Raw genomic sequence first — 25,482 nt, forward strand, 5'->3', positions numbered from 1 at the left:
AGAAAACGAATTCTACAAAGGCAGGGAGGAGTTCCTTTGGTTCACTGCTGCATCTCCTTAAATACGGAGAGGTGGTACATATTGTTGAAAAAATAAATGTGGGAAAGAGAAAACAAATCACCCACAGTTCCATCACCCAGATATGACCACGGTTACTACTTGTGTTTCTCTCGCCTTCAGGAGGGCAAGAGCAGTTACTTGGCTTTCGTGATCAGCCTACGTTACACAATTGCATCTTCCTTTTAAAAATGTTTAAAGCCGATTTTTGCGGCTGTCTCGTCCCCCACGAGGTGGCGACGGGCAGGGACTCGCTCTGGCCGCCTTCAACACCTCGCGCAGCTCCCCTCAACCGGCATCCGGCAGTGCGGCGCTCCCCACACTTCCCTCGCAGCGGCTCCCACCGTGCTTCCCCCATTTTTCCATTCCCAGACCCCTTTCCGGGCTACGACGTCATCACGCTGGGACGTAGTCCTAAGACCGCCACGCCTTACGTACGCCTGACGCCATGGCGTAGAGCCTAGCAACAGCGCAGGCTCCCGGCCGAGTCCGTTATGGCCGCCGCAGCCCTGGGAAGTATGAGGGGGCCCGCGCAAGCGAGGCTGCTGCCCGGGTCGGGCATCCAGGCCCTGGAGGGGCTGGCGCGGCCGCTGGTCCTGGTGCTCCTGCTCTTGTCAGCCGCCATGTGCAGTGGTAAACGGGGAGCGGCGGCAGGGCAGTCGCGGGAGGGTGGGAGGGCCCGGGCGCCAGGCTGGGGAAGGGGCGCTTCCGAGTGTTCTGAGCGGACGGCGAGGTCTTGGTGTGGCAGGGTCTCTACGGGCCCGAGGACGCAGGGTCTGGTGTCTAAAAGCGTCCAAGGTGGCAGGTTCTCCGAGCGGCCTGAGATGTGGGGTTGAGGGATGCAGGGACCCAGGGAGCAGGGTGTGTAGATGGGCGGGCAGGGAGGAGTGGTGGTGGTGTGCCCAGAGAGCCTTGAAGAACGGGCTGCCACGAGGGATGGCGCTGGTGAGGTTTTCGGAACGTCTTGGAGTGGAGAGTTAGGAGGATCTAGAAGAGAGGGTGGAGGAGACCGGCTGAGGAGGTGGCCGGAGTTAGGGGATGTGGGGTCCAGAAAGGCTCTTGAGGTGGGGGTACTCGGGTCTAGAAGGGCCAAGGGAGAGGAGGCGTGTTCCAGAACGGGCGAGGTAGGTGGTCAAGACCGAGGTGGGCAGGGGCAGCGAGCCGGTGACTGGATTGAGTCCATCGAGCATTTCCGAGAGGGAAAGTAAAAGGGAAAGAGCTGTCCTAGGGAACTCCCATCTCTGAGGTCTGGGATCTGGTCCTTGATAAAGAGAATACTGGAGGCAGAAGGATTGCTTAAGCCCAGAAGTTCGAGACCAGTCTTGGGCCACATAGCGAGACCTCGTCTCTGCAAAAATAAAATAATCAGCCGAGCGTGATGGTGTGTGCCTGTAATCCTTGAGGGGTTTGGGGACGGGAAGAGGACATTGAGGACAAGGGAGATCCTTTACCCTGTGTCCGGGATTAAGCAGGACAACCCTGTCTCACTTTAATGGAGCTGTAGGATTTGCTTTAGAATGGATTTCTTTTCTTGCTAAGGGTACATTGTGAAATCAAGATGTTGAAGCATTTTTTTCAGAAATGGGGAAATCTGTAAACCAGGGCCTGATACTTAGTGGGAAAAATCCTCTAATAAGAATTTATAACGATTAAGCAGTATCTTGTTTAGTATTCCCATTTTTTCTTTCAGGCCACGACACAATCCTACTTTTTCTACTTAAAGTTTTTTTTTTTTTTTAGTTTCCAGATGGAAAATAGTGTGAACTGGGATGGTGTTTTCTTACTGCCAGCAGGGCCCATTCAGCCTATATTGCGCTACTACAGCACTGTAGGTACAGACTTATGGTTCCTCAGCAACACTCAGTGTTGGTAACTGGACCGCCCTCCTAGAAGTGTTTGCAAGTCTATGGGAAAGGACTGTGGACCATTTCCCAAAGCCCTTTCATCATTAGTAAAATGTGCTGAGGATTTCTCTGGTTGATGTAGTTTCTAGTCCTAAAGTACTTAGTAGCATAATTGTTTTGGTCATTTAATCATTTAAGGAAAAAAATCCATTTAAACATTTATATTTCCTGGTAGAATGCTAAAGATATATGATTGGGGGGGGGGAGTGTATGTATCCAGTAACTGTAGTTTCAGAAAAAAGTTTTTCTCCTAAGAGATGGTTGAAAATTTGTGATGGGGCAGGGTGGGGGGTGGACAGGCAAGTGAGGTGGAGTGTGGAGTCTTTTGGTCTTTTAGTCTCTGTTTTTATTTTATTTTTATTTTGAGTCAGAGTCTCACCCTGCTGCCCAGGCTGGAGTGCAGTGGCACGATCATGGCTCACCGCAGCCTTGACCTCCTGGACTCAGGTGATCTTTCTGCCTCAGCCTTCTGAATAGCTGGGACTACAGTCACATGCCACCACACTTGGCTAATTTTTTGATTTTTTAGATTGGAAAATATAGTTTATTTAGAAAGGAAATTAGAAAGAGAGAGAATAGAGAAGAGATTCACCTCCCCAAGGTAGAGGAGGGTGCCAAAGCTAGGATACATGGTGACCATAGCTCAAAGAGCCAAATGACCAGACCAGAGTTTACCAAAGCAACAAAGTCTCCCTGTGTTGCCCAGGCTGGGGTCGACCTTTTGGGCTAATGCATGCCTTTCACCTTGGCCTCCCAAAGTGCCGAGATTATAGGCGTGAGCCACTGTGCCTGGCCTTATTTTTATTTTGTTGAGTCGAAGTTTCTCTCTGTTGTCCAGGCTAGAACTCATTGGCATGATCATAATTCATGGCAGCCTTGACCTCCTGGGTTCAGGCAATCCTGTCTCAGCCTGCAGAATAGCTGGGACTATAAGCACCTGCCACCAAATCTGGCTAATTTTCTTGATTTTTTTGTAGAGGTGAGATCTTGCTATGTTGCTGAGGCTGGTCTTGAACTCCTGGCCTCAAGGATCCACCTTGGCCTCCCGATGTTCTGGGGTTACAGGTGTGAGCCACTGCCTCTGGCTAGTCTCTGTTTTTGTTTGGTAGAGCCACATAAATACTGTTTCAGCTATGCCAAGGGGGCATTTTAGAGAGTCTTTATATTTCTTAATAAGTCCATATAATATATGTAAATATATATACATATATAGTTAAGTATGTATTTTAGTCTTTTTTTTTTTTTTTGAGCTGGGGTCTCACTCTGTCACCCAGGCTGGAGTGCAGTGGCATGGTCATAGCTCACCATAGCCTCGACCTCCTGGGTTCAGGAGATCCTGCCACCTCAGCTTCCCAAGTAGCTGGGATTACAGGCATGCCCAACTAATATTTTGATTTTTTTGTCTACCTTTGTTTCCTAGGCTTGTCTTGAACTCCTGTGCTCAGACAATCCTCCTACCTTGGCCTTCCAAAATGCTGGGATTACAGGTGTTGAGCCCCCACACCTGGCCATATTTTAAATATTATAAATTCATATTATTCCCTACTGAAAATAACTTAAAGCAAATGGACATATATGCTTTTATAGGGGTGCAGCTCTATTACAGTACAGTGTCGCATTCATAAAACTTGGGATAATGTAAGTATTTTTTGTAAGCATGCCTTATGGTGGAGTCATTTCAAAGTAATCAAGTCTGTGATAAGAAAATTAGTCTAAAAAGTATTGAGTTTAAAATTTCAAGAGCGTATATAAAGTTAGAACACATTAATTTTTGTTTAAATTTGTTCCATATTCATTTTCTTAAACATTTCACTATTTAGATGTATTGGAAGCCTGACAGAATTTTTTAGTTTTTTTAATTTTTGAGTTGGGAGTCGCCCAGGCTGGAGTACAGTGGCATGATCACAGCCTACCACCACCTCGACCTCCTGGACTCAGGCAATCCTTCTTGTCTCAGCCTCCCTAGTAGCTGAGACTACAGGTACATACCACTATAACTGGCAGATATTTTTGGGTTTTTTGTAGAAAGGAGGTCTCACTGTGTTGCTCAGGTTGGTCTTGAACTCCTGGGCTCAAGCCCTCCCACCTTGGCCTTCCAAAGTGCTGGTATTACACACATGAGCTACCATGCCTGGCCCTATGTTTTTGTTTTAATAAAACTTAAAAAAATTAACGTAAGCATATTAGATCACCAGATAACCAATTCTTGGTCACACTGTTTCAGAAATGCCTGCTTCTCTCCATTTACCACTTGTTTCAAATGATCACCTAGTTAATGTGTAATGCATTTAATTTTTAAGGCAGTGTTTCTCAAACCAGTGTGTGCATGAAGTATTAGGGCCCTCTATTCTCATGTTTAAGAAATGCCTATAAAGTTTTAAGGCAGTTTTTTTTTTTTAAGGAATTGGAAGAAGAGGATAATGACATTTAGAAAACCTTATTTTTAAAACGTTGAACTTTAATTAGAGAGGCAATATCAATTAAGGAGTAGAAATGGAAGATTTGGAAGTTTAAAGTAACGTGTTTATAGAAACTCAACAGTTAAGTCCATAAGGTCACAGTTGTCCCTTTGGTGCTAGGTATTGGAGTAAAACAATAAATAGGGTGACATTGGGATATCTGTAGAATAATGAATGGGGTTTTGCTGAGAACCAGGGGAAGGGCTTTTCAGCAGCGATAGGTGCACAGATGCTCCTAGGGCTGTACTGTGGGATTTGTGGTGAGAATTGGCTCAAGAGCATATTCAATAAGTATTTATTGAATGCTTGCCATTATTAAATAGGCAAAGGAGATAGAATAGTTCGGGAGATTAGTAAGAGATAATGAGATTGAGGTAATGGGGCTAGATCATGTAGCATCTTGTGGGCAATTATAAGGACATTGATTTTTGAGAGAAATCGGGAGTCTTGGGGAGTTTTAAGTAAAGGAGTGACATCTGATTTAAATTTTTGCAGAATAACTTTGGCTGCTGGGTTGACTGTTGATAGGTTAGGGTGGAAACAGGCAGATAAATTAGGAGGCTATTTAATAATCCAGGTCAGATGATGGTGGCTTGGACCAGGCAGGAGCAGTGAAAAGCCTTCACAAATGCTGCATATATTTTGAGGGTAGAGTAGCAGATTAGATATGAGGTGTTAAGCAAATGAGGATTCCAAGGTTTTTGGTTAGTGTAACTAGTAAGATGAAGTTGCCATTAATAAACTGAGATGGAGTCTGTAGATAGCAAGATTTTTTTTTTGAGTGATGTATAAAGCTTTTTAAAAATTAAACTTTTTATTTTTTCATAATTATAGAGTCACTTGCAGTTTTAAGAAATAATATAGAGATCCTGCATATACTACCCAGTTTTCCCAAGAGTAACATCTTTCAAAATGATAGTATTGTATCACAGCTAGGATATTGGCATTGAAACAGTCAAGATACAGGGCATTTCCAGTTACCACAAATATATCTCTTGTTGCCCTTCTAAACCACACCACTTCCCTCCTACCCCATTCCCTCCTGAACTCCTGGTAGCACTAATTTGTTTTCCATTTGTATAATTTGGTAATTTTGAGAATCTTACACAAATGGAATCATGGAGTAACTTTTGGGATTGACTTTCAGCATAATTCTCTGGAGATTCATCCAAGTTGTTGCAAGTATCAATAATTTGTTCCTTTTTATTGCTGAGTAGTAGTCTATGGTATGGATGTACTACACTTTATTCATTTGTTGAAGAATGTCTGGGTTTTTTCAGTTTTTGGCTATTATAAATAAAGATGTGATAAACTTTTGTGTACAGTTTTTTTGTGTGAACATAAATTTTCATTTCTCTGGGATAAGTACCTAGGAGTGCAATTTCTTGGTCATATAGTATTTGCATGTTCAGTTTTTTGAGCAACTGCCAGACTGTTTTCTGAGTGTCTGTTCCGTTTTTCGTTCTCACCAACAACATATGAGTGACCAGTTTCTCTCCTTGCCAACATGTAGTTTGTCATTGTGTTTTATTCTAGCCATTCCGAAGATGTGTAGTGATACCTAATTATGGTTTCAATTTGTATTTCCCTAGTGACTCATGATCTTTTCATGTGCTTATTTGCCATCTACATCTTTTTTTTTTTCTTTGAGTAGGAGTCTCACTCTGTCACCCAGACTGGAGTGCAGTGGCTTGCTCATGGCCACTGTAGCCTAGACCTGCTGAACTCTAGTGTTCCTTCCGCCAGTCTTCCAAGTAGCCGGAACCACAGGTGTGCCAGCATGCCCGGCTAATTTTTTTGATTTATTGTAGAGATAAGATCTCACCAAGTTGTCCAGGCTTTGAACCCCTGGAGTCAGGCAATCCTCTTGCCTCCGCCTTCCAAAGTGCTGGGTTTATAGACGTGAGCCACCGCGACCTGCCAGAGAGTGCTTTATATATTCTAGGTACTAATCCTTTGTTGGGCATGGGGCTTATAAATATTTTCTCCCAGTTTGTAGCTTGTCTTTTTTTTTTTTTTTGAGTTGGAGTCTCACTCTGTCGCCCAGACTGGCGTGCAGTGGCTGCTCCTGGCCACCGCAGCCTCGACCTGCTGGGCTCCAATGATCCTTCTGCCTCAGGCTTCCAGGTAGCTGGAACTACAGGCGCACACTACCACGCCCAGCTAATTTTTTTTTTTGATTTATTGTAGAGATGAAGTCTCGCCAAGTTGCCCAGGCAGGTCTTGAACTTGTGGGCTCAGGCAATCCACTCACCTCAGCCTCGCAAGGCGTGGATTTACAGGCTGAGCCACCGAGCCCGGCTATCTTTTTATTCTTATAGGAGGGTCTTTCACAGAGCAAAAGTCTTTAATTTTGGAGAAGTCCATTTTCCTTGTATGTATTGAGCTTTATGTGTAGAGTCTGAGATCTCTTTGCCTAGTGGTAACTTCCACAAATTTTCTCTAGTGTTTTTTTCCTAAGTGTTTTATAGTTTTACATTTAAATATGTGTTCCCTTTTTAGTTAGTTTTCATATAAAGGATGAGGCTTAGTTTAAGGGTTATTTAGCCTGTTAATATGGTAGATTACAATATCAATTAAAAAATATTGGGCAATCCCCTCAGGTCCCCTCCCACTGTGGGAGCTTTTCTGTCCTCTCAGTAAATCCTGCTTTCTAAAAAAAAAAAAAAAATTAATTGAAAAAAAAATATGTATCTCTCAAACCAATCTTGTATCCCTGGAGTAAACTTCACTGTTCATAGTCATGTTTGATTTATTTATTTATGTATTTATGTATGTATTTATTTTTGAATCCGTGTCTCACTCTGTCACCCAGGCTGGAGCGCAATGTCAAGGTCTTTGGACTTCAGCCTTGATCTGCTGGGCTCAGGGGATCCTTCTGCCTTAGCCTTCTAATTAACTGGGACTATAAGTGCATACCACCACATCCGGCTAATTTTTGATTTATTGTAGAAATGAGGTCTTGCTATGTTTCCTAGACTGGTGTCAGACTCCTGGGCTCAGGTGGTCCTCTTGCCTCAGCCTCCCAAAGTACTGGGATAACAAGCGTGAACTGCCACACCCGGCTATAAATGTTTTTATATATTGTTGATTTCTATTTGCTAATATTTTGCTAAGGATTTTTGCATCTGTAGTTTTGAGATATATTGGTTTGTAGTTCTCTTTTTCAGTTGGTTCTTTGGTTTTACTATTAGGGTACTAATACTAACTTCATACAATGAATTGGGAAGTGTTCCCTCTTTTAATTCTCTGGAAGAGATTTAATTCTCTGGAAGAGAACTGATGTTAATTCTTGTTTAAATATTAGATAGATTTCTCCAGTGAAACCATCTGGGACTGTATATATTTTGGGGTTTTTAAAATTAAGTATCAATTTCCTTAGTAGTATAGGTCTATTCAAATGATGTATTTCATAGTGAGTAAGCTGTTGTTTTTCAAGAAATTTTCCAGTTTCATCCAAGTTGTCAAATTTATGTGTGTAGAGTTGCTCATGGTAATCTATTATTTTTACATTTGATTTCTGTGGGTATATAGTGGTATCCTCTGTGTAATCCCTGATTTTGGTAATTTATGTTTTCTTTCCTTTTTTATCAGTCTTGCTAGAGATTTGTCAATTTATTGATATTTCAAAGAGACAAACCTTTATTTGATTGATTTTCTGTATTTTCCTGTTTTTCAGATTCATTGATACCTGCTCTTATCTTTATTATTTCCTCCCTGAATTTGAATTTATTTTGCTTCTTTTCTGAGTTTTTGAGGTTGGAGCTTATACGATTAGCTAGTGTTTGTATTTAATGGTATACATTTCCTTCTCAGCATTGCTTTAGCTGTGTCCCACACATTTTGACATGTTGTATATTCATTTGCATTCAGTTCTCTCTCTATGTATACATTTTATTTTTATTTTTTATTGCCTTTTAAATAATTTTAAGGAAACTAAAATGGTGGTTTTTTAATTTTTAATTTTTTCTTTATTTTAAATATGTGGGGTACAATTCAGGTTTTTGTATACAGATGTTCATTGTGCAGGTACCCTTGCTGATGAGGTGTGCACCTTCCTCCTCTGGCAGTTTCCCTCTACTGCCAATCCCTTTATGTATACATGTTAAGAGATGAAGTCTTTGTTGCTTAGGCTGGAGTGCAGTGGTTATTCCCAGGTATAATAATAGTGTACTGCAGCCTTGAACTCCTAGCCTCAAGTGATCCTCCTACTTCAGCCTCCCAAGCACCTGGGCATGCTCTACTATGTCCAGCTTCAATGTATTTTAAAAAAATTACCCTTGAGACTTCCTCTCTGTCCCCTGATTATTTAGAAGTGTGTTACTTAGTTTCTAAGTGTTTGAAGATTTTTCTGTTATCAATATCTTGTTTGATTCCATTATGGTTAGAGAATACTTGTATAATTTCAGTCCTTTAAATTTATTGAGGTTTGTTTTATGGCCCAGGATATGGTCTACCTTGGTATAGACAATTACAGTATAATTGTCAACAGCTTTATATGTGTACCTGAATTTTTGGCATTGAATTTAAATGAAATGAAACAGTGGCATGGTTTTATACTTTCAGCCATGTTCAGCTGCTTGGTGCAGATGGGAGTAGAGAGCTTGATCTAACTATGGATGGATGTAGCTTCACTGCATGAGTAGGACAGAGTGAGCAAGGGGTCAGGGAATTGAAGGTAGATGAAAGTGGTCAGAATAGCTGACCACAGAATTGAATCTGGGTAAAGAGAGAAGAGAGTATTTTGGGCAGGGTTGGCTGGTGAGGGAGTAAAAAGGCGGTAGGATCAGAGGGTTGTAGGTCTTGATGGATTGAGAATACTGGGGAATGAGCTGGAAGAATAGGACATGCTTCATGTCACCAAGCAGCATGCATGAAATGGAGACTATGGAAGGATTGTGGGAGTGAGCAGCTAAGGTAAGGAGGAGGGCTGACTCATCAGAAGAGAGGAGGGCAAGGTTCCTGAAACCAAGAGGGGTACTTGTCTTGTATAGAATGAGCTCTAGAGCTGGGAGTTAAAATCATTAAGAATTAGGGGCATGACCTTAGAGTTGGTGTGGATGAAAGTAAGTTAGGAGGTGATGGCTAAAGATATGAGAATCAAAGCTAGAGATATTTAGCGGGAGGGATGGGGAAAAGTCTGGACGGGGCAGTGAAGATGATAGATAGCTCTGCCTTCTTCTGACTCATTAGTGCAAGGATATGGGGGGGAAAACAGCTGTTATTTAAAAGTGTAGTAAGGAAAGTGTGTCTTTAAGGGAGAGCTAGGTTTCAGTTACAAGAAAGTGAATGGTGAAAGAAGCAATTTGTGGCTGGATGCAGAGACTCACACTTGTAATCCCAGTACTTCGAGAGGCTAAGGCAAGAGGATTGCTTGAGCCCAGGAGTTCAAGGTTCAAGACCAGCCTAAGCAGCATAGTGAGACCTTGTCTCTACTAAAAAAAAAAAAAAAAAAGAAAGCCAGATGTGGTGGTGCATGCCTGTGGCTGGGGCTATAGATATGCACCACCACACCTGGCTAACTTTTTGATCCTTTTTGTAGAAATAGGACCTCACTGTGTTGCCCAGGCTGGTCTCAAACTCTTGGGCTCAAGTAATCCTCCCTCTTGGACCTCCCAAAATATTGAGATTACAGGTGTGAGCCACCACACCTGACCAGAAGGATTTCATAAGCATTCTCACTCCTATCAACTTGTGTCCTTTTAAGATACATGATTATCCCAAAGCCCAAATGTAGAAAAGCAGTTCTTTTGAAAGTCAAGTTTAGTTTGTTGGCTCCCAGTTATTTTAATTTTAAATTTTATTTTCAAACATGTTCTTATATACTTTGACAAGAAAATTAAATGTATCAGAGAAGTAGTAATTTATGAATTCCTGAAGTATAACTAAGTTGAAGTAACAAATGTAAGAATTCTTCTCTGAAATTCTGTTAGTGGTTTTCTGAGTAATGCATTCATTTGTAGGTCCTGTTTATTTCTCTTTTCTTCTAGTTAAAAATTTCAAGGAGTCCAACTATTGAAAATGTTTTAAGAGAGTTTTACTAATACTTATTTTTCTACCAACTTACTAAGTTATTTTTCTTGGAGACTGTTCAGTACAATTGAGACCAGATATTTCTTTTTTCTACACAAAATAGATGTCAGTAGTGATACACAAAACCTAGTATATTCACATAAACAAAGAGTTGTCTGTTAGATTGTTAACTTGTCTGAATGCACTCCTTTGTGAAAGCCCTGAAATGACTTGATTTAACTTTACTCCTATTAAATAATTTACTTTAATTTGATATACTTTAAAATATTATCTGAATATATTTAGATCTCACATGATAGAGTTCTTTTTTTTCTTTCTCGTAAGTATAATAGATGTCCTTGAAGTTCTTCAACAGGTACATTAGATTATAAATTAGAAACTATTAAATTTTGACAGAAGTTCACTTAGTTTTCAAGTTCCAGTTTCTGATTCTCCTCCTTTAGGAGTTTTATTCTTTCTTTTTCCTAAGGATGCTTTTTATTTTATTTATTTATTTATTTGTTTATTTATTTTTGAGTTGGAGTCTCACTCTGTCGCCCAAGACTGGAGTGCAGTGGCCGCTCCCGGCCACCGCAGCCTCGACCTGCTGGGCTCCGGCGATCCTTCTGCCTCAGCCTTCCAAGTAGCTGGAACTACAGGCGCATGCTACCACATCCGGCTAACTTTTTGATTTATTGTAGAGATGAGGTCTCGCCAAGTTGCTCAGGCGGGTCTCGAACCTGCGGGCTCAGGCAATCCACTCACCTCAGCCTCCCAAACGTGCGGGATTATAGGCTGAGCCACCGAGCCTGGCTAAGGATGCTTTTTAAAAAAAATTTGGGAGAGAGCATCTTCTAGTTCACATATCACCTAGAAATAATGTCTACTGTCTCTTGAATTTGTTATATTGTGTTGAAAGTATTTAGGTCCAAATTCCATATCTTTTTTTTTTTTTTAACCTACCTGAGCCAGAATCAGCTACTTATCTTTCTGTTCTGGGGATGGGGCAGTGTCTGAACAAGGATGACTGTAATCCATTCTCTCTCTCTTTCTCTCCCTATTTTGAGTAGGAGTGTCACTCTGTCACCCAGGCTGGAGTGCAGTGGCACCATCACAGATTACCATAGCCTTGACCTCCTGGGCTCAAGCGATCTTCCCTCCTCAGCCTCCCGAGTAGCTGGGACTACAGGTCCCAGCATGCATGCCATCATGCCCAGCTAATTTTCGGATTTTTTTGTAGAGATGAGGTATTACTATGTTGCCCAGGCTGGTCTCAAACTCAGCCTCAAGTAATTCTCAGGAATTGCTGAGATTACATGCATAAGCCATTCATCAGGCCTCCACTTTTTTTAATGGAGTAAAAACAGGAGATGGGTAAGGGCTGTGTGTGGACTTGGCTATTGTGACCTAAAGTTAGGCCCTTCTCTTTTCTTTGTTGTCAGGCTATGTAATGCTGTAGGTCCTTTATGCTGCTTTGGTTGTTACTATCTGGCAAAGCAATTGCTATCTGATGAATAAGCGACTAAGAAGAAATATAACTGATTGTTGGCTGTTGAGACTTAATAACTAGTCCTCAAGAGAACAGTTTAGGAATTTATGCTTAGTGAAAAATTTAGGTATGTTTGCTTTTAGCGTGGGGGAGATAAAGTTGGAGGTTTCGGTTTAATGTTTTTTATTTGTTTATTTCAGTTGCATCACAGACTGATTCGCCAAGCCAAACTGTACTCAACTCAGATGTTTCTACCCCAAATATGAATGCTCTAACACATGAAAGCCAAACCAAACCTTCTGTTTCCCAAATCAGTACCACTCTCCCTCCCACGACAAGCACAGAGAAAAGTGGAGGAGCATCTATGGCCCCTCACCCCTCACCTACTACTTCTCTATCTCAAGAGGAAGCTGACAACAATGAAGATCCTAGTATAGAGGAGGAGGATCTTCTCACGATCAATAGTTCTCCGTCCACAGCCAAAGATGCTGTGGACAATGGAGATTATGGAGAACCAGACTACGACTGGACCACCGGCCCAAGGGACGAGGAGTCTGATGAGACCTTGGAAGAAAACAGGGGTTACATGGAAATTGAACAGTCGGTGAAATCTTTTAAGACCCCATCCTCAAATGTGGAAGAGGAAGATAGCCATTTCTTTTTTCATCTTATTATTTTTGCTTTTTTTATTGCTATTGTTTATGTTACATATCACAACAAAAGGAAGGTAAGTTTGGAGTTTTTTTGCCCTTCTGGTTGTTTTTTATTATTTCAGTCATATTTCCTGTTAATGCTATTGTTAATTCAGGATTTTCTCCTTTTTTTAGTCAAGTTTAAGTTGATGGTAAAATATTGATATGTCTAATCAGTTTATAAATCTGTTGTGTTTTGTTTTTTTTTTTGAGTTGGAACCTCACTCTGTTGTCCAGTCTGGAGTGCAGTGGCCGCTCCTGGCCACCGCAGCCTCGACCTGCTGGGCTCCGGTGTTCCTTCCATCTCAGCCTTCCAAGTAGCTGGAACTACAGGCGCGCACTACCACGCCTGGCTGAGTTTTTGATTTATTGTAGAGATGAGGTCTTGCCAAGTTGCCCAGGCGGGTCTCGAACCCATGGGCTCAGGCAATCCACTCACCTGAGCCTCCCAAAGTGCAGGATTACAGGCTGAGCCACCAAGCCTGCTCTGTTGTGTATTTTAATAAATTATAGATAGACTACCTGATTATATGTGCTTCTTTTTTCTTTAAACTTTTAATTTTTTTTATTTTAAAGATGTGGGGTACAAATGTTCAATATGCAGTTACCCTTGTTGATGAGGTATGCCCCCGCTTCCCCAGGCAGATTCCCACTACTGCCAATCCTGCCTCCCCACCTCCCCCCGTCGACTATATGTGCTTCTAAAAAAACAGTAGTCAAATTATTTCTTAAGGAATAGTACCAAAGCTCAGTGATTTAAAAAAAAAATGTTTTATGTCTTAATTTAGCATCACTACTTCAGTGGGAATACTTGTGGAGAGAGTATTAATTTAATGCTTGTCTTTTAATTTATTAAGCATTGAATTTAATTATTTTTTTTAGTAACTTTTTTCCTGGCTATAAAGTATTACATGTTTACTTTAGGGAATTTAGAAAACACAGAAGAATTTAGAAAAGAAAATTTAAGCTACTAAGCAGAGCATTGTTAACATTTTGGTATATTTCTGGTCTATAAATATGTATATAATTCATATATATAGATGTGTGTTACGATTTTTAAATAAATTTTAGCTCATATTGGGTTTCCTATCTTTCTTTTTACCCAACAATCATGAGCAGTTTCCATATCATTAATATTATTTAAAAACATAATTTTGACTGGGCATGGTGGCTCATGCCTGTAATCACAGCACTTTGGGAAGCTGAGGTGGGAGGATCACTTGGGACCAGCCTGGGTAACATAGTGAGACCCTGTCTCTGCAAAAAAAAACAAATAAGAACGTGATTTTTTTTTTTTTTTCTTGAGATGGGAGTTTACTGTATTGCCCTGGCTGGTCTCAAACTCTTGGACTCAAGCAGTCCTCCTGCCTCAGTCTCCCAAGTAGCTGGGATTATAGGTGTGAGCCATTGAACCTGGATAAACCATAGCTGTAGAATTGATTTGGCTGTTTTCCTACTGGACATTTAGATGGTTTCCCATTTTTGGTTCAGAAATAATATTGTGATGAACATTTCTGTGTTGGAATAAGTTTGTTGGGTTACATGAGTCAAAGGAGTCATATATAGTAAGTACACAATGGTCATTTAATGTGAGGGTGCATCTTGGTACTGTCTTGGTGAGGTGAATAATTAAACCTTTCAGAATACTTAAAAGGGAGATCAAACACACAGTTTCCTTTTTAATACTGGTCAGGAAATCTCAGTTCTTGACTTGATTGTAACTTGTTTTGTGATTCCCCAAAAGCCATTCGGGGCTTTGATTTTCTTGCCTGACAGATGTTGAAACTGGACCAGATAATTTCAAAATGCCTTCCAGCTTTGAGAATCAGTGAATCTAATAATTGAAAACAATAAACAAACCCTTCTGGTTATTTGTAGTTGGTGATCTCTCACTAGCTTTCTGAGTATGTGTAGGTAGACAGAATTTTGAATGCCAGTGATATTGTAACCTAGTGTTTAGTATTGGGCCATCTCTATTATAAACACCTGAGGGACTTGTTAAACAAGTAGGTTCCTGGGCTCCACCTCAAGTACTAATTCAGTCTCTGAAGACAGAACTCAGGAATCTAAGTCTTTAACAAATATTCGTACATACATTGAAATTTGAGAAGCACTGTTTATAAGATGTAGCCATGTTTACAGGATGGAAAGCAAAATAGTCTTTTTGTTGTTGATATTTTATTTTTTTGTATTTGGGAAGCTAGAAGAGAGATACTTCACTTGTTATGAAAATGTTTACCATGTTCTGTTTTCTCTTTTGCATACTAACTAATTTTGTTTTCTAGATTTTTCTTCTGGTTCAAAGAAGGAAATGGCGTGATGGCCTTTGTTCCAAAACAGTGGAATATCATCGTCTAGACCAGAATGTTAATGAGGCAATGCCTTCTTTGAAGATTACCAATGATTATATTTTTTAAAGCACTGTGATTTGAGTTTGCTTATTATGTAATTTTATTTGCTTGACTTTTTATATGATATTGTGCAGATGTTTGCCATAGGCAATTGGTACTTAAATGAGAGGTGAGTCTCTCTTTTGCCTTGGTGCTTTGGAAATTAAATGTCACAAACAAGGAGTATATAATTTTCTATCTATACTTTTAGAGCTGAATTTAATCAGTTGTCCAAAATGTGAGTTAAGTATTATCTTATATTACATTGTTAGTTTTTATTGTTTTAGATTTATTGTACTTCTTCTGGAAGTATTAGTGATGCTACTTTTAAACGATCCCAAACTTCTAACTAAATTCTAACATATGAGATACTGCTGACTCAGATTTACTTTCTGCCACCCAAATACTATTTTTTAATCACACATTTCTTTGTGGCCCTAAACTGTAAAGTACAAGGATATAGAAACATAAGTGGAATTCAAAGAGGCGGAGTTCTACCGCTGAGGGACAACTGTAAGCCAGGCAGGTTAGATTCCTCCTAGACAGAACACTACCCTCTGTCACCACCCAAATGGCATTCTGAAATAAAACACACTTGTAAAATCATAGATTTTGCATTTAAGTAATGTCATAGATTTTGCATTTAAGTAATATTTTTCCTTCCAAGAAAACTGCTTTGGATATTTTTAGATAATTTAAACATAATTCATAATTTAAGATAATGAATGATATTGCTCAATCTGGCCACAATTTTAGGTAACACGTAAAATGTGTCAAGACAGGGAGACACCCCTTATCAACAAGGGTGCCTGAATGAAACATATTTGTATATCTAATCCTTAACTGTACCCCACAATATCAAAATAAAAAATATTGATTAATAAAAAAAAAAATGTGTCAAGAAATCTTGGCAATAGAGATTCTGCAGCTTGCAGTGGACACAGGTTAAATGTTATAGAGATATTATTTTTTTGTTTGAATTACTGAATTAAATTTAGAAGTAGAAACTGGTAAAATATTAAATACATGTACAATTGCTTTTAGTTAGCAATTGATTGTAGCATGGACTCCTTCAAGGTTTCAAGCAATGGGCAGAGATTAAAATTATATCAGATTTGATCACTTTGTTTATTATTTTATAGTAAGTTTAAATAAATCGTAGAGGCCATTATCACTTAAATAATATTGTATCTATGTCTTTCAAATTAAAATTATATCTGAATGGAGTTATTTGTATACATAAAGGACATATGTGTACAATAACATTTCCCCCCCATACTTGTTTTATTTTTTTTAAAACAGCAACTGGAAATTACTGTATTTCATTTCTGTCTTTTTATCATAAAGGTTGATCAGTATGTACATATGTGATTTGAACCATGGTTGACTTAGCAAGTGTCCCTACAACTTTCTAGAAAACAACCCTTAATATATGTTATCCAAGGCCCAGGTGCACTGGTAGGCGTGTGCCTATTGTAGAGATGGGCGAAGGGCCGTCCATCCTAAGTGGACAGTGTACTTTCCTAACATGGAAGGGAAGCACAATGGAAATACACCTGAACTGTTTTATTGCAGTAATTTTTTTCATATCTGAAATTGTATTATTTAATATTTTGAATAAGATTTTAAAAAATAAATGACAAAGGTATAAATCTATGATTTTACAAGTGTGTTTTATTTCAGAATGCCATTTGGGTGGTGACAGAGGGTAGTGTTCTGTCTGGGAGGAATCCAACCTGCCTGGCTTACAGTTGTCCCTGAGCGGTAGAACTCTGCCACTTTGAATTCCACTTATGCTTCCAAATTCTTCTTTATAGCCAATGTACTGCTAGGTGCTGAAGTTTATTGACAGCAATAGCAAAGTAGGATGGCAAAGCAAAGTAAAGCAGCTGAATACATGTGTTCTTTCTAGCATCCGGGTCCCTGTGGTCTGGGGTGGAAGGCTTCCTGGAAGATCATCTCCCTTAGTGGATCCAGGGTTCTTGGTTACTTCCTGGTGGCCCAGTCTTTGCCACCAGAGTCCCAGTGCTGCTATCAAGTAGCCTCAGACTGTTGGAGTGTCAGATCATATGTTAATTAAAATGCCGCTGGAGTCTTCCAAGACACCTGAGGCCCACAACACATGTCTTACTCACGTGTGGTGTTATATGCTTGCTTCTCCCCGACTTGCTTTCTGGACAGACCAGGAGCTGTGCACTAAATGTTGGCACTGATGGCCTATTAGGTTACTTTTTAGCACTTGTTTGTGTCTCTGCTGAAAAGGAATGTGTTGAAACTTGTGAGGCAGGTAGAAACAGACATCTAGTTTTTGCAGGCACGCATGTCTTACCTGGGTTTCTTGGTTTTATTTTTATTTTTTGTAGATGAGGTCTCACTGTGTTGCCTAGGCTGGTCTCGACCTCCTGGGAGCAGTCTTCCCACCTCAGCTCTCAAAGTGCTGAGATTATAGATGTGAGTCACCGTGCCCGGCTGGTTTCTTGATTTTTAGATGTGAACTCATGGTGAGTGTAAGCTCTTCTATAGAATGTGTGTAGTTTGCCCCACAGAGTGAGCTTCTTGAGGACAGGAACTGAGAAGGAGCTCTTCTCTGGTCCCTAACTCAGCACTGTGCCTGCTACCCACTAGGCCCCTTCTAATCGTTGCTCCATGAAGTATTTGAGAAATTAGATGAAAAAACCAAGACAACTCAGGCTCTGCACAACATCACATAGTCTGCATACGGTGGAATACTACTAACATCCTGGACACGTTACTGCTCATAGGGGCCAGAGATGGTGGTTCACACCTGTAATCCCAACATTTTGCAAAGCTGAGGCAGGAGGATTGCTTGAGCCCAGTAGTTCGAGACCAGCCTGGGCAACATAGCAAGACCTCATCTCTAGAAAAAATAAAAAAAATTCAGTTGGGTGTGGTGGTGCATCCCTGTAGTCCTAGCTACTGGGAAGGCTGAGGTAGAAGGATCACTTGAGCTCAGGAGGTCAAGGCTACAGTGAGCCACGATCATGCCACTGCACTTCAGCCTGGGCAACAGGGTGAGACGCAGTCTCAAACAAAACAAAACAAAACAAAACTGCATGTAAGGAAACAGAGGCAAGATGTGATGTGTCACCCTTATCTGCTCATCCATATTCCTATGCGAAGCTAAAGCCCATGCTAATTGTATGAGATGTCGCCCTTTCTCCAAATCCCATGTTCTGGTCAAACCAGGTGCTGCCTGACGAAGGTGGAGGAGAAAGTCACTGCTGGCACAGCTGCCACAGTGTTCCAGTTCCCCCTAGCTGTGTGTGGCTTTGCCCTTCTGCCTTCTTTCAGTCTGGTTTGATGACTTAAGTTTGCCCCCTCCCCATGTGTGTTCAGCATAAAGCAGTTCATCCTTCCCAGCAGAAATTCAAAAGATTAAAAGTATTCTCTTTGGGGGCTGGGTGTCCTCCAAGGTAACAGAAAAGAAGACTGTCCTGAGGCTTGTTTGACCAGACCCAGCACAGCCTGAGCCAGAATATAGGTGGTGGTGGTGATGGTGGTGGGGCTGGCTGTCTTCAATTAACTGGATTCTGTTTTTACTTTTGATGCAAGGAGGGGAAGTTGTTGGGTCAGACAGATTCCAGAAATGGAGCTGGACCATTTCTGACTCACATTTCATTAGCCCTTTATGGTGATGACCTGCTGTCTAGGCTGTTGAAGTGACTCAGAGCCTGATTTTGGAATGGTAAGCAGCAGGCATCTACCCCAGGACCTCTAAGTCTACCTCTCTTCCAGCTCCTTCCGAGTCCCAGACTTGTCTGCTACCATTAATGAGACTCTAGTTTTAAAATGCCCGGCTCCTTACTTAGGAAGACTTTCACCATCCATTACCCTAATATCTCTCAGACCCTATGCTTCTTTCTCTCACAACCTCAAAAACTGTCTCATTTCTCTGCTGGGAAACCCAGAGATGCTGTGTTCTGGGAATCTTCGACTTCCTGGGTACCTTTCCTCTTACAGGACCCTTTGCGCCTCTCTCCCCTTGGCATGCAAACTGGATGGCATTCCCACCTGAGTCCCTTCCAAGAAGGCAGTTCCTTGCAGTGGACCCCAGAATCATATAGGTCTAGTTGGATTCCCTCTCTGTTTTTGAGTCAGAGTCTCACTGTCACCCAGGCTGGAGTGCAGTGTGGCACACAGCCTCGACCTGCTGGGCTCAGGTGATCCTCCCACCTCAGCCTTCCAAGTAGCTGAAACCACAGGTGTGCACCACTATGCCCGGCTAATTTTTTGATATATTGTCGAGACAAGGTCTTGCCAAGTTGCCCAGGCTGGTCTTGAACCCCTGGGCTCAGGCAATACTTTTGCCTTGATCTCCCAAAGTGCTGGGATTATAGGCGTGAGCCACTGCGCCCAGTCATGGATTCCTTCTCTCAGAGTCCTCCCCAGGCCATTTTGCAGCCTCTAGGGAAAGGCCAAACATTTCTTGACTGTTCCTGGAGGGAAAGGTCAGAGCTCTCGAGGACTAACTTAAATGTCCTGGGCCTTGCTGGGACTGAGGTCATCCTGGCTCATGTTGCACCCATCTGGTTCTCTAGGAAGACAGACTTAGGGGGAAGTAGAGGGAAAGGAGGTGTGTGGGTTGAGGCCAGGGCTGGACAACCTTGGTTTGAGCTCTTTGTGTCTGTTGTAGCCTCCTACCTTGTAAGATGAGTGATTAGCTCTCAGGTCTGTTTGGAAGAGTAAACGGATTGACATTTGTAAAAGGACTTTGTGCACGGGAAAGAGTTTTTGCCTTGTCACTGACCACAGAAGAACCAGCTCAAGGCTTGGGCCCACCAAGCAGGGATAGCTCAGAGTTTCTGCTCAGGAGTGGGGCTTCCTTGAGGTACGCAGCTAAACAGAGGTGGGTTTATCTGGAACCATCCAGGCATATATGGTCCTGTTAGGTAACAGATGGGGCTTCTTTGGAGCCTCCTAACCCCATTTCCTGTTCTCCATCCTCATCCTTTCCCTGAAGCAAGGCCACAGGGTCCTTCCCATTACTCCCTGTGCTGTTCCCAAGAACAGAGAGGCAAGAGGCAAAGGGACCCAGGACCCCAGAGAGGTGGCTGCTTTTAGGCTACATGGCGTGCCTGAATCTCTCTTGGGAGCAAGGATGGAGGCGGGGCTCAGGCCGCAGAGGGCCACTCTGAGGTGTCACCTTCTGTTATCATCATGGTGTTGCATTAAAAGCAAAATACCCGAACTTCTTTTACGCAGGCCTTGTGGTGCGTGCTGGGATGACAGAGTGGGTCAAGACAGATGCTGTCTTTGCGCTTGTGGTCCCTGCGTCAGAGGGGAAAAATACCTAATGACAGTGAAGCGTGATGAATGCTGTAAGCTGAGAACTACATGTCACTTTTCCCTCCATAGAAAAGTAATTTAGACATTCCAATATCATGGTGGCAGCTAACACTTGGGGCTCACTACAGATCTAGCACTCACTGCGCTGTTTGCACCAAGCCAGGGAGGTAGTTACTGTTATCACCCCATTTTACAGATTGGGAGTCAGGAGCATTGAGAGTTCGAGCAACTTGCCAAGGTCATATGGCCGATAAGGCGCAATCTGTCTGCAGACCCCATGTTCTCTGTCCCCAATTCCCTGATGCTATTGAAAACAAGATGGCTACAGCAAGGTAAGAAAAAAAAAAATCTAAAGGTTTCACCACACTTAGGTCCTCAACCTTTGAGTGTGTTCTCATTTTCTTCCCTTTAAGATGTATTTTTTCATGAATGTAGCAAAACACGCTATAGAAAAACACATGAAATAAATGTACAGCTTAACAAATTATTACAAAACAAATACTTTCTCTACCTGCTGCCCAGGAGAGAAATAGAATTTTGCCAACACCCTAATCGTTACCCTCATCCTGTTCCACAGAGTGATCATTTTGACATTTGTGTTGTTTGCAGATATCTATATGTATATCTGGACTTAATATTATGTAGTTTAATAGCACTTAATTAGCATATGTAAAGTATTATAAATCTATAAACATTTTATTTTGAGAAGAATTATAGATTCACATGCAGTTGTCAGAAATAATACAGTGAGTCGGGTGCTGTAATCCCAGCACTTTGGAAGGCAGAAGCAAGAGGATTGCCTGAGCCCAGGGGATCGAATCAGCCTGGGCAACATGGTGAGACCTCGTCTCTACAATAAATCAAAAAATTAGCTGAACGTGTTGGTGTATGCCTGTAGTTCCAGCTACTTGGAAGGCTGAGGCAAAAGGACTGCCTGAGCCCAGCAGATCGAGGCTGCCGTGGCCGTGAGCATGCCACTGCACTCCAGCCTGGGTGACAGAGTGAGACTCTGACTCAAAAAATAAAATAAAAATAAAAAAGAGAAAGAATAAAGTGAACCAGGGGGGCTGAAGCTGTAAATCCTCATCTGAGTCTATAAGCCTGAGAACAGGAGTGCAAATATCGGAGGGCCTTGGAGAAGTTGAGCATCCCAGCTCAAGCACATTCACCCTTCTTCTGCCTTTTTGCTCTATTCGGGCACCAGGGAAATGAGTGATACCCACTTTCATTAGTAAAGCCAGATCTTCATGCAGATCACTTTACCCAGTTTCCTTCAATGATAATATTTTGCAAAACTGTTGTCTAATAGCACAACCAGAATACTGACATTGAAGATACAGAACATTCCCATCACCACAAGGATCCCTTTTATAGCCGTCCCCCCAGTAGGATCTCGCTTCCAGACCTTCCTTAATCCTGGCAACCACTCAAAATTCATCTCTATAGTTTTGTTATTTCAAGAATGTTATATCCATTTATCCAGTACGTAAGCTTTTGGGATTAGCTTTTTTATTCAGTGTGATGTGCTGGAGACTTACTCTGGTGGTTGCTGTTCCTTTCGATTGCTGATTAGTGTTCCGTGGTGTGGCAGAACCACCTTTTCTCTAACCATTCACTTGTTGGAGGATGTCTGAGTATTTCCAGTTTTTGTCTATTATGAATGAGGCTACTATAAACATTTGTGTACAGATTTTTGTGTGAGCATAAGTTTTCATTTCTGAGGATAAATACTCGGGAGCTCAATTCCTGGGTCATATGGTAGTCGCATATTTAGTTCTAAAGAAAAACTTATTTCTGGAGAGGGAGTCCTGTTTTACATTCCCACCAGCAACATGAGGGATTCAGTTTCCTAGAATCCTTGCTAACATTTGGCATTGTCATTTTTTTTACTTTAGCCATTCACATAGATAGGTGTGTAATGATATCTTGCTACAGTTTTAATTGTATTTCCTTTTTAAAAATTTTATTTTAAAGATGTGGAGTACAAACTGGGTTAGGTATACACATGTTCATTATGCAGGTACCCTTGTTGATGAGGTGTGGCCCTCCCTCCCCTGGCAGTTTCCCAGTTTCCCAATTCCTTTCTTATAGTATTATGATAATTGTTCAAGGTCTGCTTATGAGTGAGAACATATAGTACTCTGTTCTTTGTTTCTATGATAGATCACTGAGTATGATAGATTCTAAATCCATCCAAGTTGCTATGAAGTCCATATGTTTGTCCTTCTTTATGGCTGCATAATATTCCATTGTGTATATGTACCACATTTAAAAAATCTAGTCCAATTTCAATGGGCAATGGTTGGTTCCATGTTTTTGCTACTGTGAATAGTGCTGCAACAAACATGCGTGTGCAGGTATCTTTTTTGTAGAATGGTTTGAATTCCTCTGGGTATATTCCCAATAGGGGAATTGCTGGGTCATATGGAATGTCAATTTCTAGCTCTTTCAGAAATTGCCACACTGTCTTCCAAAGAGGTTACACTAGCTTGCATTCCCACCAGCAGTGTAGAAGCGTTCCTTTTTCTCCGCATCCTCGCCAGCATCTGCTGTTTGTTTTATTAATGATGGCCATTCTTACTGGGATTAGGTGGCATCTCAATGTGGTTTTGATTTGCATTTCTCTGATGATGAGTGAGGCTGAGCACTTTTTCATGTGTCTGTTGGCTGCCCGTATATCTTCTTTTGAGAAGTGTCTATTCATGTCTTTTGCTCACTTTTTAATGGGTCTGTTTGTTTTTTTCCTTTTGGTGCATTTGAGTTCCTTGTAGATCCTAGATGTTAGGCCTTTATCAGATATACAGTTGGAAAATATTTCCCCCCATTCTGTGGGCTATCTCCCTCCTCTCTTGATGGTTTCCTTTGCTTGCAGAAGCTTGTCAGTTTGATGCGGTCCCACTTGTCTATCTTATTTCTTATGCTATGGGCACTTAGGGTTTTGATCAGAAATTGGTTGCCGGGCTTGGTGGCTCAGCCTGTAATCCCGCACCTTTGGGAGGTTGAGGTGAGTGGATTGCCTGAGCCCGCGGGTTCAAGACCCACTTGGGCAACTTGACAAGACCTCATCTCTACAATAAATCAAAAATTAGCCGGGCGTGGTAGTGTGCGCCTGTAGTTCCAGCTACTTGGAAGGCTGAAGCGGAAGGATTGTCAGAGTCCAGCAGGTCGAGGCTGCGGTGGCCGGGAGTGGCCACTGCACTCCAGTCTGGGCAACAGAGTGAGACTCCAACTCAAAAAAAAAAAAAAAAAGAAATTGGTTGCCAGTTCAATTTCCATAAGGGTGCCTCCTGCATTTTCTAAGCTTCTTAAAGTTTGAGATTTTACATTTAGGTCTTTGATCCATTTAGAGTTAATTTTTGTGTATGCTGTTAGGTAGGGGTCCTGTTGCACTATTCTGCATGTGATTAGCCAGTTTTCCCAGCACCACTTACTGAATAGGCTCTCCTCTCCCCAGTGGTTGTTGTTGGAGCCTTTGTCAATGATGAGTTGGCTGAGAAATTGAGGCTTTGCTTCTGGAATCTCTATCCTGTTCCATTGGTCTATGTACCTGTTCTTGTACCAATACAAGACTGCTTTGATTATTGTAGTAAAGTTTGAAGTCTGGAAGTGTGATACGTCCTGCTTTGTTTCTTTTACTAAGGATTGTTTTGACTGTTCGTGGTCATTTATGTTTCTATATGAATTTCTGTATTGTTATTTCCATGTCTGAGAAGAATGATGTTGGTATTGCGTTGAATCTGTAGATTGCCTTTGGTAGGATGGACATCTTAGCAATGTTGATGCTTCCTATCCACGAGCATGGAATATTTTTCCATTTGTTTGTGTCTTCTTTGGATTTCTTTGAGTAGTGTTTTGTAGTTCTCATTGTAAAGGTCTTTCACTTCTCTGGTTAGGAAGATGTTGAGGTATTTCATTTTGTGTGTGGCTATTGTGAATGGGATTGTGCTTTTTATTTGGGTCTCTACCTGCTTGTTATTGGTGTATAAGACTGCAACTGTCTTTTGCACATTTATTTTGTAACCTGAGACTTTGCCAAAGCCTTTTATCAGTGCAAGCAGGTTTTTGGCAGATTCTTTTGGATTTTTGAGGTATAGGATCATATTGTCAGCAAAGAGGGATAATTTCCTCTTTTCATATTTGGATACCCCTGATTTCCTTGTCTTGTATAATTGCCCTAGCTAGAACTTCCAACACAATGTTGAACAAGAGGGATGAGAGTGGGCAACCTTGTCTTATTCCAGTTTTCAGGGGAAATGTTTCCAGTTTCTGTCCATTTAGCAATATGCTAGCTGTAGATTTATTATAGATGGCACTTACTATTTTGAGGTATGTTCCTTCTATACCTAGGTGTCAGAGGGTTTTTATCAAGAAGGGATGCTGGATTTTATCAACAGATTTTTCTGCATCTAATGATATAATCATGTGGTTCTTGTTTTTATATCTGTTGATGTATTTAATTACATTTATGGTCTTGTGTATGTTAAACTAGCCCTGGCTCTTGGGGTTGAAGCCTACTTGGTCATAGTGGATGATTTTTGAGATGTGTTTTTGGATCCAATTTGGTAGAACCTTGTTGAGGATTTTTGCATTTATGTTCATGAGAGATATTGGCCTGTAGTTCTCTTTTTTTGTTGGATCTTTACCCGGTTTGGGTATCAGTGTAATACTGGCTTTGTAAAATGATTTGGGGAGAATTCCATCTTTCTCAATTGCCTAGAATACTTTCAATAGGATTGGTATCAGCTCCTCCTTGTACGTTTTGTAGAATTCTGCTGGACAACAATACTAGTCCAGGGTTTTTTTTTTGCAAGTTAGTTTTCTTATGACAGAGTCAATTTCCAGGGTTGTTATTGGTCGATTTAGTGTCTCAGTGTCTTTTTCAACCTGGGGAGGTTCTGTGATATCAGAAAATCCTCCATTTCATTTAGGGTATCAAGTTTGTTTACATATAGATGTACGTAGTAATCTCTGATATTATTTTGTGTTTCTTCAAGGTCAGTTGTGATTTGATCTTTTGTATTTCTGATTGTGTTTATTTGGATTTTTTTCTCTCTTTTTCTTGGTCATTCTGGCTAGGGGTCCATCAATCTTGTTAATTCTTTCAAAGAACCAACTTTTTGTTGTTGTTGATGTTTTCTATGATATTTTTGTCTTCTGTGTCCTGTTTTGGGG

General features: G+C 41.2%; 1 protein-coding gene across 1 annotated transcript; it reads left to right on the top strand.

Moving 5' to 3' along the window:
• Nucleotides 1-494: 494 nt before the first annotated feature.
• Nucleotides 495-16,659, top strand: CUNH5orf15 (chromosome unknown C5orf15 homolog). The gene is made up of 3 exons (XM_008065877.1): nt 495-690; nt 12,122-12,648; nt 14,899-16,659. The coding sequence occupies exons 1-3, from the start codon at nt 552-554 to the stop codon at nt 15,028-15,030; spliced, it is 798 nt and encodes a 265-aa protein (XP_008064068.1). The 5' UTR covers nt 495-551; the 3' UTR covers nt 15,031-16,659.
• The last annotated feature ends 8,823 nt before the right edge of the window (nt 16,660-25,482 follow it).

Source organism: Carlito syrichta, unplaced genomic scaffold (genome assembly GCF_000164805.1).
Source record: "Carlito syrichta isolate Samal-C Ts95f unplaced genomic scaffold, Tarsius_syrichta-2.0.1 Scaffold308816, whole genome shotgun sequence".
Lineage (NCBI taxonomy): Eukaryota > Metazoa > Chordata > Mammalia > Primates > Tarsiidae > Carlito > Carlito syrichta.